The 12,881-nt window shown below is 46.8% G+C and overlaps 1 protein-coding gene across 1 annotated transcript in view; it reads left to right on the forward strand.

Annotated features, from left to right (window-relative positions):
- The window catches only part of PLXNA4 (plexin A4), a 452,832-nt gene that overhangs the window by 373,785 nt on the left and 66,166 nt on the right, over window positions 1-12,881 (forward strand). The window contains exons 13-16 of the mRNA XM_049814131.1: window positions 3,443-3,594; window positions 4,249-4,366; window positions 9,606-9,742; window positions 11,383-11,550. Coding sequence (XP_049670088.1) covers window positions 3,443-3,594; window positions 4,249-4,366; window positions 9,606-9,742; window positions 11,383-11,550 — 575 coding nt within the window. The remainder of the gene's footprint in view (window positions 1-3,442; window positions 3,595-4,248; window positions 4,367-9,605; window positions 9,743-11,382; window positions 11,551-12,881) is intronic.

A 12,881-nucleotide genomic window follows, 5' to 3' on the forward strand; every position in this document is an offset into this window, starting at 1 on the left:
AAGCTGTTAGCATGGAAGTAATCTCAAGTGGCTGGATATATATTGCAGCTAATGGTAGGGCTGGAGAGGTTGGTAAGAGCACGCACATTCGGGCGAGGAGCCAGGGCAGTATCTGTGCAGGCAAAGGAGGAGAAACAACACGTGTACTCACCCTTGCACAGGCACCCACACGCGCCCAGCACAGAGCTTCCCATAACCTGTACTTATTTATTAGCTCTTGCATTTATATTGCCACTCGGTGAAATTCAAGGACTTACAGACTCGCTGAGCCACAAAGCCTCCTTGAAGAGTGACAAGCTGCAGCATTAGGCTGATACGAGCGGAGGGCGTAAATTGCGATGCGGTGTCGCAGCTCTGGGTCTTCGAGAGAAAGCTGAGGCTTCCTGGCAGCTTTTGTTTCCCTGCCTGTATTTTCCTCTCCCAGACTGACAGGTCTCGTTCCACATTTTTGCACCTGCGATAGAAACAGGGTCCTTCTCTCTCACTGTGAAACCAGCGTGGTAACACCTTTTTCTTGTACGTAGCTGTGGGAGTGTGATGAGTTGGGGTTAAAAAATCTCCCACATGCTCCTGGGAGAATCCCAGGTCCTCCCATTTTAAGGAAATAAGTGGGTTTTGAAGCTGGCCTTTACAAATTAAAAATTGCACAGGGAGGGGCTTAGAGGTGCTGTGCTGGCTTCGCACCGGGAAGTCTCCTCCTGATGCTTTTTGAGCCAGAGCAAGAAATTTTAAAAATCTTGTGCTTTAGACTGAGGAGGAGGATGTTTCCACTGAGGTTTTGGTGACTTCCGCAGTGAAACTTTTGTCTCAAACTCACTCCTAGTTCTAAAGAAAAGGAATTTTCTAGCAAGATGTTTCTTTTCACCACTGTGCCTTCATTTATTCAGGGTAATGGCATTAGTCATATGAGAAAAAAAGTCCTCTTTTGACCTGCTATGAGATGTACTGCCCATGCCAGCAAGCTCTTTCAAGCATAGGTGAGCCCTAATTAACCACAGACCTATCTTGCTAGACACCTACCTTACTTGTACAAGTAAAAACCATTTGACGGCAAGTTTAATACCACAAAACAGAACTCAGTTCTCTTAAAAAATGTGTCTAATACATAAGCAAATAAAATAAAATACAGGAATTTTAGTTTATCTTTCTTTTTTCATTTTGAGTATGTGTTAGATTGCATTTGGTATAGTGATATATTCTAGCCTTCCAGCATCATTCATATAGTGTTTTATCAGGAGAGGATTAACTGACCTCAGCAAAATAAGTATTTCAAACAGCAGACTTTGCTTGAATAGATATTTATTAATGATTCAGAATAAAAATATTTTGGAATTGCCATTTTTAGAAAATAGTTGAAGTTTTCAATGTTGAGTCCCCAGCTGAGACAATCGGTATTGTTTTCTCCTGGAATCGAAATTTCATTTTTGTTCTCATTTTTTAAGATACTTTCCTCATATCCTGGAAAATAACCACAAATGCCTCTCCTTCTTTCTCTTTTTATCCATTTTCTACTTGTCTATCAATCTCATCACCACAGACAATGCAAAGGTCAAATCTCCAGCCAACCCAAATAACCATTTCACCTGTCAGATTTATGAATGTTGTGCTATTTTCTTTTTAGGACTTAGGTATCTTGTTGACTTTTGGAGTAGTAATAAGCGTGCCATGGTTCTGATTTTGTTGGCTCAAGTGGTATTTGGGTTTTTTTTGGAACTGAGACCGGGCCGCTGCAGGGATCTTGTGCTGCAGAGGTTGTGTCTATGTTATATGACTCTACGGGTCCAAGCAGTTGTCTGTGATCATCTGTGCTATTAATTTATTAACCTCTGTTGGTTCCCTGTATAGTCAGAGCAAAGACACACTCATCCAGGAGGTGGTTCACAGCACCTAAAATTAAATACCCTAAAATAAAATACCCTAAAATAAAATACCCCCTAAAAGTGCCAGGTTCTCTCGCCTTTTATTAAAGATGGACCTTCTAAAAACTGGCCTCTGGGTGGAAATTAGGCTAACCCTGGTGCCAGGCTCAGTGCTGGGAAGCAGTCAAGAGCAGCCCTGCTCGTGCCAGTGCCTCGACTTTCCCTGCCAGTCTGTCTGCTACGCGAGGGTCTAGCTGCCAGCCCTAGATTCCCAGTTGGCAGAGCCATCGGCCGGCGGGTACAGACCTCGGACAGGGAATTCCCCCTTTCTCACTGCAGAGAGAGCCTTGCCAACGCTGGCAGATGGCAGCCATGGCATCCTGAATGGGCAGCCGGGAATACCCTTTGAAAGCAACGTTTGAAGCCCATTTCAACTAGCCAGTTGTATGGCAGAACATTTGGGCACGGTGAATAATTGGAAGGGCAGAACGGAGATAATTAAGGGCCAGCCCCATGATTTCTGTGTTGTTTCAATGTTGAAGAGACAACTCCAATGCTAATTTCCACCTGGCTCTGAAGAAAGGTGATGGATGTGATGCGGAATGCTTTCCCATATACGCAACCCCTTTCCATGGGCCAGAAATACTGCACGGAGATAGACAGCTCTGGGTGGAGGGTGAGGCTCTGCAGCCGGAGGGAGAGGTGACCCTGCTAGGGTCCGGTGAAGGTCCGGACTGGGATGCAAACTTGATGTCACCAGCCACCAGACTGGTTGGGATAGCCACTCATCTCATGCTGGGGCTCAGGGGCCTCCCCACCCCACAAATTTGTTGTCCTCCCACCCCGCAAATTTGTTGTTCATGCTCCCATGCCAGCCCTTCCCCTGGCCCCAGCTCTCCCATGAGGGCAGCTGGAGCTCTTTCAGAAGTACGTGTTGGGACACAGCAACTGCTGCTGCTGTCTCGATCACCGTCCACCTACCCCGTACCTAATCTGACATGCTGTTTCTCTTGTGTCTCGGCTGTTTTTTCAGGTGGACATTTTCAGCTGAGTTTGTGATGCATGACCAACACCTACCTGCAGAACAGATAAAAAACTCCATGTGCTTTGGGCTGGGAATTTAGGATTTAAAGTGACTGGCTGAAGCCATTTGTGTCCTTTTCAGGTTCTTTCTCCCATTTCTTTCCACCGTGCCTCTCTCCTGCCTTTCCATGGTTCATGTCTATAAAGTGCAGAGCTCAGCTGCACAGCAAGAAAACCCTGCTCCTACCTAGAAAACATCTCCTACTCATCTCTGGATGTTTTTCAAGGACTTAAAAGAGAGTAAATGAGATCTGAGGCAGATCTGGGGAGATCTTTGTATACTCTGAGGTTTGGGCATGTGTGATATATATTTGCAGGGGAGCAGGACTGAGTGATGTATCTGGAGTAGGCTTATTCCCTCAGTTGTTCAGCATTCATAATTATGAGTGTCTCTAGTGGTCACAGAGACCTGATATTGCCTCTTCTTTCACCTGAGAGGATGCTGATGTCTTTACATAGGTGGTTTGATTATTCTCCTTTGTCTTGACTTTTTTCTCCAGATCAATCCAGTGACGGGCCCTCGCGAAGGAGGGACCAAAGTGACCATCCGTGGGGAGAATCTGGGGCTGGAGTTCAGAGATATTGCGTCTCACGTCAAAGTGGCTGGAGTGGAGTGCAAACCGCTGGTGGAAGGGTACATCCCAGCAGAGCAGTAAGTTGGGTGTGTGGCAGACAGTGGGCCACAGCACACCTAATAACAGTCATTGCTACCTGTAGGGTCTTCTGAGGAGTCCATTCCACCCAACCTTGGAAGTGAGGAACGGAAGATGCCATTCCTTGCTTACAGCTCAGGAGCAAATAATCCGTTTATTACTGTATTTGGATTGCATATTTAGATAATCCTCATGGCATAAGCCCTGAAGTTATCCTCTGTTTTTCACATAACAGCCAGCACAAGGGTGTTCAATTCCAGTTTGGGGGACAGCAGTCCCAAAAAGCAGCTGACTATGTGCACGAGTGATCATTAAGCCTCAAGGCAGCAGAGCTGTCCACCACGCAAGCCTGGAGGACAGAGGGACCTGCTGGGGTCAGACCTCAGCCCAGCATTTGTCTGTATATTTATTTAAGTGAAGCTGTGTTGATTTACACCAGCTAAGCATTTGCCGCGGCAAGTGCCAACAGCCAAAAGCCACCACTCTTTAAAGAATAACTTAGTCCACTGTTTGGACCCTGGATTGGAAAGAAGAAGGCAGGTTAAGTCTACAGTCCGTTCGCCAGCAATGTGGGCTGTTTATACCAATTCCATCTTACCCAGACCACCAAACCATCCCTCAAACCTTGCTTTTGGTTCGTATTTTCTCCACAGGATAGTATGTGAGATGGGGGAGGCCAAGCCCAGCCAGCATGCCGGATTCGTGGAAATCTGCGTGGCTGAGTGCAAACCGGAGTTCATGGCGAGGTCTTCACAGCTCTACTACTTTATGGTAAGCTCCTGGGAGAAGTTCTCCTTGGCTCTGAAGGTCCCTGGGCCCTGGTCCTCTGCTGCATCTATCCGTTGTCCTTGACCGTATTCAACCTCTAAGCTCTTCACTGCCATTCTGAGTGCACCAAGTTGTTCCTTCCATTTCCTTTCAAATCTTGTTATGAGCAAAAATAGCTTGCCTAATTAATGTTTTAACAATCTAATAATAGTCCAAATTATTAGTCCAGTTACAGTTACATACAGCCATGGTCCAAATTAGTACAGAAAATCCTCATTAATAGTTAAAAATGCTATACAGGAAAGAAAAAAGAAAAAGAAAAAAAAAAAGAAAATGGAAAAGAACTTCCCCAGTATCTTACTTTTCCCGGGTGTGATATTCACCCTACCGGCATCCCTCCAGGCCCTACAGTTGAAAGCACCGGTGTCCTCCAAGAGAAACATGGGGGTTTGCCACTAGTCATTACCACCCCAAAGTCTTCAGCAGGAAGGTTAAGATGTTCATGGTGGGATTTCTTCCTCCTCACTCTTGGGTCCTCCTAGGGGTATCTTCATCCCACCTCTCCCCACCACCTTCTCCCTTCTCCCCGGTCCCCAGCACCAGCGGCAGAGCTGCCCAGCGCCCAGTCCCAGCACACGAAGATCTGGTGTTTGCTGGGCAGTGCCTGCCCGGGGCGGCAGCCCTTGGCCATGCAGGGTGTCCCCAGCGCTGAGCTCAGGCAGGTCGGGCACGAGTCCTTGGCCATGGGACACTTGCCATCACAGGGACACCCGGCTCGGGGCACGGCAAGCCCAGAGACGTCCTGAGACCTTGCGGTGTTGGGTCAGTGCAATGTCCATGGTCTTCTGCTAGCAAGGACAAAAATTCCCATTGACTGGTCCACGGGCAGTCACCATAGCAGTGATGCAAGGTGTAACATTCAAGGGGTGTTTGCGTTAGGTGGTCTTCTGGGTGTCCAGGAGAAGCAGTGCTGCATCCCAGTAGCAGTAGATCAGGAGGGACCAGTTCACCAGCCAGGCTGCAGGTGAGCTATAGAGTATGACTGGGGCTCAGTGCAATTACGAACTGTTTTGGATGCTCCATGATGGAACGATAGACACCAGCAAGTTTGAACTTCAGTTAGCTTTTAAGAGTGAGTGGTTTGGAGAGAAGACTTAGCCATAAGGAATTTGGAGATGATGTCAAAAGTCCCTAGGGATGGTGAGTGCTGGGATGACACGTACAACTTCTACTCAGTGCGTGCTGATGGCACTCAGAGAGCAGCCACTCTCCTCTTTTTAGAGAGACTGCTGGGGCTGTGAAATTCGCTTGCTAGACCATCTGTCTGGGGCATCAGTTTGCAAAGCAGTCAGAGGGGCTTTGGGCCTGATTCTGCACTAGTACTTGTGCAAGTTCAGCCTGAGACTGTCGCTTTGCTGTGCTGAAAGCCTCATGGAAGAGGGAAGCAGAGCCAAACACATGTTGTACGCTCAGCTTGGTGTTTTGCTCCTTTCTGATGATGCTCATTGTCCAAGAGACATGCTTATTCCTCTAAGGCCCCTTGCTGGGGACATGCAAGCATCGCCTGACCTTGATCTGCGCAGATCTGTGCAGGTTTGAGATGAGAGGGTCTCTGTTCCCATCAAAACTCTAGACCCCTGCAAGAGAATGGGTCTTTTCTGAAATTATTCACATGCCCAAGCATTTTTTTATGGTAAGGGGAACTGGTAATAAATGCAAATATCTTAGATTTCCCCCTTGAGCTACAGAAATTTGTCTATTCTCTGTATTTTCTGATGTCACTCAGGTGCTACCGTGGTGGGGGTAGAGAAACACCTTGAGAGATAGCCCCCACTAGGCAGACAGAAGGGCTCTTTCCAGGACATTACACTTCAGCGTGTCACCTTTGCTACTCTTGGAATTACTGTCCGATTTTGATCATCCGTGTCCGTCCGTGACAGCTTTTCCCTCCTCTTGCTGGCTTTCCGGCTGCCAGCTATCCCAGCCGTGCATCAGCTGAAGTCAACAGGGTTTTCTCTGCTGAATACCTCGATACCTTTGTGCTAGACAAAAAAAAAATACAGACCTTCTCCACCCAGCCCATCATATGCCCTCTCCCGTGTCCCTTGCTTTCATAGCAGGAGCTGTGTTTGTTGGCGTGGCTTGGCTTCCTCCGATCCTTCTGCCAGGAGGGTAGAAATGTTATTGCAGGCATCACAACATGCCTTGGCATCCTGCAACGGTGGGTGGCAGCTTTAAGGGAAGGAAGATGTTTGAAAACCAAGGAAGGGCATCGCATGAGAGATAAATGTCGCTTTCTCACGCATAGCAAATCCTCTGGAAAACTGCTTTTCAAAAGGTTTGGAGCAAAAGAGGGTCAAAATTGGCCGACAGGTTCAGCCTTCCCCACTCCTGCAAGAATTGGAAGACATGATATTTTGAACTCAACAGAGTACTTAACTTCAGTGTTTTAAAAAAGAGGTAGCTTAGTTTATAGATGCTAGAACAGTTCTTCTCCACATTTCTAACCAGAACTTTTAAATTCAAAATGCCATTAGTTTGTTTTATACTCATCTGTGATCAAAAACGCAAATTGCATTAGAGTACAATAAGCCAAAAGGGAAACAAAGCATTTGGTTGCAGGCTAAAATTAAATTTATGGTGATCTAAATGAAAATAATTTATTTTTTTTTTAAGTTATTCATTTTGTTGCTATGATTATTGCCATGGTCTTTCAATCAAAAAAACCCTTCCCTTCCCTTTTCAATTGGGATGCTGAAGCAATTTTGCTTTTATTCTGGCTTTGGATGAGAATGTTATGGCTCAGTGCAGGTGATGTGGGCTACTCTGATTGCACTTCTTCTGGGTCTGCCTCTAAAATCCTTGTCCCAGGAGAGCATTTGCAACAGGTCTCCCTTCCATCTTTCCCCTCCTGCTGCTACTGTTGAACCTACAGAAAGGAAACCCAGGCACACAAGCTGTGTGTGAGTCACATTTTGCTCTGCCCTTGTTCCCAGGAGGAATTAAGTGGGAATCAAGATCTTGACGTGTGCCGTGAGGTCAGTTTAGGCACAGCTCTGATGGCAGCTTCTCTGTGCACAGCCTATGTGGAAGAGGTACTGGAGGAAAGTAAAGGGTTGGGGAGCAGAGGAAAGTAGGCAAGCTCCTAGGAAAGTACAGAAGATTTACTGTCCTCTTTCCCTCATTGTCACTGTCCACTTCAGCCTGTTACGGATCCACTAGATCCTGTTGCGTTTTCCATCACCTTTCACCAGCAAGGAAATAGTAAATAGTCTAGAGGCTGAGTTTTACTGCAAACATGCTGTGCAATATTTATGAAGGCCACTGTGAATAATTAATGGTTTATCGCAACTTTGAAAGCTTAGCCACAAACCCTTTTGTAAGATCGGCACGAGACACAGCAACGCTTTGCCAAGGAGCGTTGCTGATGTAGTTCTGGTCTGCAAGGATCCTCAAAAGGCCACGGCCAGTTTATTTACCTCTGTGGAGAGGGCATGAAACCCACCCAGGGGTGGGACAAGGGCTCTGGGTCTTTAATTCAAATATTCCTCTGTGGTTTGTAAAGCAGATACTATTGCAGCGCTGTTGTGTAGGCTGTGTGCACCGAGTTGGCCATTCTCAACCCATGTTCTCCCAGGTGGGAGGTCACCTCCCAGCAGCAGCCGTCGTGGTCAGCAGTAGTTTGCACTGGTGGGGGTGGCCATCAATAAGGGATTAAAGAAGAGCTGCCATCAGAGCTTGAGGTGGTACCCTAAAAACAGAGGAGCACTAACACTGAGGTGCATCTTTTGCATCCACATACTCTTCCTGCATCTTTTATCCCAATAATAGCTGTTAGAGAATATTCCCAGAAAAAGTATAAAAACAGTTTCCAAACCATCATGCCAAAACCAGTCAAGTTTAAACACAAGAAGCATCCAGCTCTGACAATATATTTTGCTACAGAGCTATATATCTGATTTTCATGTTCAGCCCTTCCTCCGAGCGGTAGCTGCATTTTGAACAAAAGCAAAGTGGAAACCTTGCCGCAGTTTTTCAAAATGATTAGCCAGAGGGGGGACAGGGACAGAGAGGGCTCTGTGTGTGTGAACCAGGGAGCTGTGATGTGTGTCAGGTAGTTTTATAAACATGGATTAATGGTCTCCAAAGCTCAATAAGGTGACTGTGATGTACCTGCTCGTTCAGAGGAGCTGAGGAGAGCTTCAAGCATTTGTGTCATCGTTCTTAAAGAGGGGGAAAAAAATAATCTTCATTTAAATGCATATAGTAGCTTTTCACTTGGGACTGAAAGGAAAGTTTTTCTATTAAAATGCAAATGAAAGAATAAACTGTAACTCCAAATTTCTCCCTGAAAATGGATGTCTCCTCTCTGCATTGTGGTAACAGGGTGATCTGTGCCTTCAGAGTACAGGTATTTTATCTTGATTTTGGGAAGAAGGGAGAGCAGGAGGGTAAGAAAAAGAGGTTTGAGATTTGTGGCCCCTAAAGGAATTGTGTCCCTTTTAGATATATTAACACAGCACCATGTTATGTTTGGAAAAGAGGCTCAGAAAATCAGCAGAAAAAAAGTAAAAGGTGCTCATCTGGACAGTGCTCCTTCTTGTAGTATTTCAGAGTACATCTCAACATGAGCACCGCCGTGCTGTATCGGTGCAGGACACTCCCGCAGTACTAGACTCTCTCAGCACCCAAGTCTGATAAGAAAAAGAGAAAGATTTGGGGTCATGCGGTGGGCATGTGGAAGAGGCAAGACATGAGCTCAGATGCTCTGCTCAACCACAGCTCTCCTCCTTCCCAGGGAAAAAGCCCATGAGCACAGGGGGAGTTTTGGGGCATGTCTCTGGAGCTATACAGCAGGTTCTGTTCCTTTCTCAGATCAATAGGGTTTAGAGTAATCTTTTCAAGACTCGCTCATTTTCATCACTTGCGAACTCCGTAATTTGGAGGTGGGGAGTCCCCCTTAAGATCCAATCAGCCAATTCAAGACCTGGTTTATCTTGCAGAGGTTGGGGGTTAGGTCTGAACTCATCCCACCAAACTTGACATTCAAGCAGGGTGTCTGTGATAGGACCGGTGTCATCCTAGGCTCCTCTGTTGGCCAGAGGATATGGTCATCTTCTCAAGTCCAGCTAACATATGATTAACCCCTGGGGTTGCCTACCTCTCTCCATCACTAAAAGGAGAGAGGGAAGGTGCCTATGCTCCTCTGCTGTGTTTTCAACACAACCCTTTGCCTTCACAGACTCTGACACTCTCTGATCTCAAGCCGAAGCGGGGACCAGTGTCGGGTGGCACCCAGGTGACAATTACGGGCAACAACCTCAATGCGGGCAGCAATGTCATCGTGACCTTTGGGCGACAACCCTGCCTCTTCTACAGGTACAGATGAGTCCTTCCTACTGTACGTGCCTGAGTCTGAAAGATGTGAGCAATTATAGTCAAAAGACTTCTTCTGCAGCCCAGAGACCTGCTCCCTCAAGTGCCTCTTTTGCCTGTGGCCATGTCTGTTCAGCAATGGGACTTTTGTATTCTGCACCACGCGCAACCTTACTGTGTGTGTTTTGGGGTGGGAGCATAGGATTTATTTCATTGTTTTGATTGGTATTTGATGTTCTTTTTTCCATGGCCCCTTGTCAAATCTCACTATGATTCTCCACGGTCCTATGCTTTGCTACTTGCTCTGGGAGTACGTCGTTTAAAAGATTCATTTTCATGTCCCTGCTTTAACAGAGGTGACAAAGAAGATCTGACAACATTGGGCCTAAGTATTAAAACACCTCCCTTTTATCCCAGAGTAGTCCTGCAGTGCTAAGAAATGGATGATTTGTAACATTTTCGCTCTGGGTTGGCTCCTGTTCAATTGCAGTTCAGAGAAGCTTAATGTCAGTGTTACCTGCTGAATGTTCCATGATCCCTGTGAGAATGAGCCTGAATCCTGTTCCCAGGGGCTCCCGCAGCTCCAAACTACCCAGTGCAACACATTTTGCTGCCAGTACCAGTGGAGGCTGAAGATGAAGTTGGCACATTTCTCCCAGCCTGTCCTTGGCAGAAGAAGGGCTCATTCAGAGGAGACCTGGGACCGCTGTCCTGGGGCAATGCCCTTCCCTCTCCTGCCTCTGGGGAACCTGTTTAGCCGCCTGTCATGACTGTGCTGTGTTTCAGCATCTATAATTCAGGAGGGTGAAGTCACAGCTTGTGATTTAAAAGGCCAAGTGGGAACCACAGCTGCTTGAGGATGCTTACTGAAGAGATTGGGGAGTTTCAGGAAGGATTGAGCGTGGTCTTTCAGGGGAATTTGGAGGGCACAGTCGGTGAAGGCGAGTGCCATGCTGCAAGGGAAGGATGCACCCTGCTTTATCCTTTCTAGGGATATAAAAGGAGGCTGAGGGTGCTTGGAGCCTGGCTTTTTGGCTGTTTATGGAAGGTAAGGGCCACTGGAAAATTCCAACCTGGAGCTGGTTTTGAGACCTGCCCAAAATGAAAGGTTTATGCAGAATACTCTTTGAGTATAATCACAAAATGATTCCCACTACATTAGCACCTCCCATGCAAAGGTCCCAGGCACACTGCAAGCTGCACTTAAACAAGGCTTACAGTCCTAATGCAAAGTAAACTTTATTATCCCAGACTGGAAAGCTGAGGTGCAAACACCCCTTTTTATGAGCTGCTGCTGCATATGTCTGCAGGCAGGAAGGAAACATCCATCAAGTATTTAATCACACAGAAATACTTCTGGAGAGAGGTCTGTTTTGGACTTCTCTTGGGGTTCAGTTTTCACTCTGAGACCTGAGAAATGACGACTCTTGTGGTTTTATTTAAACTAGCGAAAAGGCAATGTTACTTCCTCACATAAATGTGTCACACTGTTCACAGCATATTCCTGTAGCAGTGAGTTTCACCACTTCACAGAGCATAGGTTAAGGTCACAGGACATAGGAGTAAGTAGCTGGGCTCTTTTTGGCACTGTTTGGTTTGCTGCTGGTAGTGCCTGGTTGATGTTTACTTGCTTCTGCTCACAGGAGATCCACCAAGCACATTGTCTGTAACACCACTGCCTCAGATGAAGGATTTGAGAAGGTGAAGGTGTCTGTGAGAGTGGACAAGGCCAAGATACATCAGGAGTTGCAGTATGAGTATGTAGAGGATCCAACCATCCTCAGGATTGAGCCTGAGTGGAGCATCTTCAGGTAAGCATCCCATGGACACCCCCTACCACCTCCTATGGTTTTCTAATGCAGCACTGGTGTGTTCATATCAGTCCTGGGTACAGAAAAGTGCTTTCCAAGCATTGTGTTCACTAAGAAATAGGTTTGTGCAGAGCTTCTTCCGAGAGCCCGAGACCATGAGGGCCGGTAGACTTGCCTCCTGGGAAGACCAGAAGGCCAGCAGCAACTTGTGCATTCCTTGTAGCACCTTGGATGCTCAGTCTGTGTCTGTGCTCATGTGTACCCCAGGACAAAATTTCCACAGAGTCTCAGGAGGGATGGGCAGGGTCCATTCTCCAAACAAATTTCGCATAGTCCTAACCTAAATGATCCTGCACCCCTCCTTCACTAGCAGAGAAAAGCTTCTTGGCTTAATGCAGCAAAATCCAGCTTCCAACGCTCACCAGAAGCTTGCCTTGGAGACTTCGTGCTTTAATTACAAAGGTAGGTGCAGCAAGTCTCCAACTTGGTGTTGAAGCTTTCTCCCTCTTTACTGCAGCCCAGGGTTTATCTCCAGCACTAGGATGCTCCTGTCTGAATAATGTTACGGAGCACTGGGGCTGGTTAAACTACACGTTTGTATCCCTAAAAGCTGCAATTCCTAGTGCTTCTGGTCATGACTGTGTTTCGGGCCCCATCAGGCTGGGTCCACAGCTTTGCATGGCAGCAGGACCAGTCACTGATCTCCTAAACACAGGCGTAGATGTCATAACTGTGCTTAGCGAAGTGAATCTCCTTTGGGTTTGAAAGCAGCAATTCCTACCTTTCCCACAGCCTTCACGGACTAAGCATTGCTTGTTTGGCTGTCATGCCTGAAAGCCCCAGGGCTGTCTCCTGAGATGAAACACAAAGGGAGCCCTGGTCCCTGCCCTATCAAACAGCCTTCCTCCTCGTTAGGCATCCCTTTTTCTCTTCATCCCACTGATGCTCCTTTGGTGAATTCAGAGGCTTCACATGAAGGTGTCTGAGAGGAGCATTTGCCCTGGTTGTGGAAGGCATCAAAGTGCTACCCAAATGCTCTCAGAAGCCTGCAGAAATGGCCTCGGGAAGAGAGAAATTGGTCATTAAATGCAGTGGTATTTCCTTGAAAAGATACAAAATAAGAAATCTTAGTCTCCCCTCGTTCATCCATGGCAGCTCGCTGCTTCCCTGTCAAACTGGACTGATGGGAGTATCTGGGGATTAGGAGCAGGGCTTGTAAATCCCTCCGGTTCAGCTCCCATCCAGAAGATGTTTTCACAAATCAATTAGTGCTTTTAATTACCGTGAGGGAATTTACCGATTTAGCCGGATTGAATCTTTGCACATTGGGC

The sequence above is a fragment of the Accipiter gentilis genome, chromosome 11 (assembly GCF_929443795.1).
Source record: "Accipiter gentilis chromosome 11, bAccGen1.1, whole genome shotgun sequence".
Taxonomy (NCBI): domain Eukaryota; kingdom Metazoa; phylum Chordata; class Aves; order Accipitriformes; family Accipitridae; genus Astur; species Astur gentilis.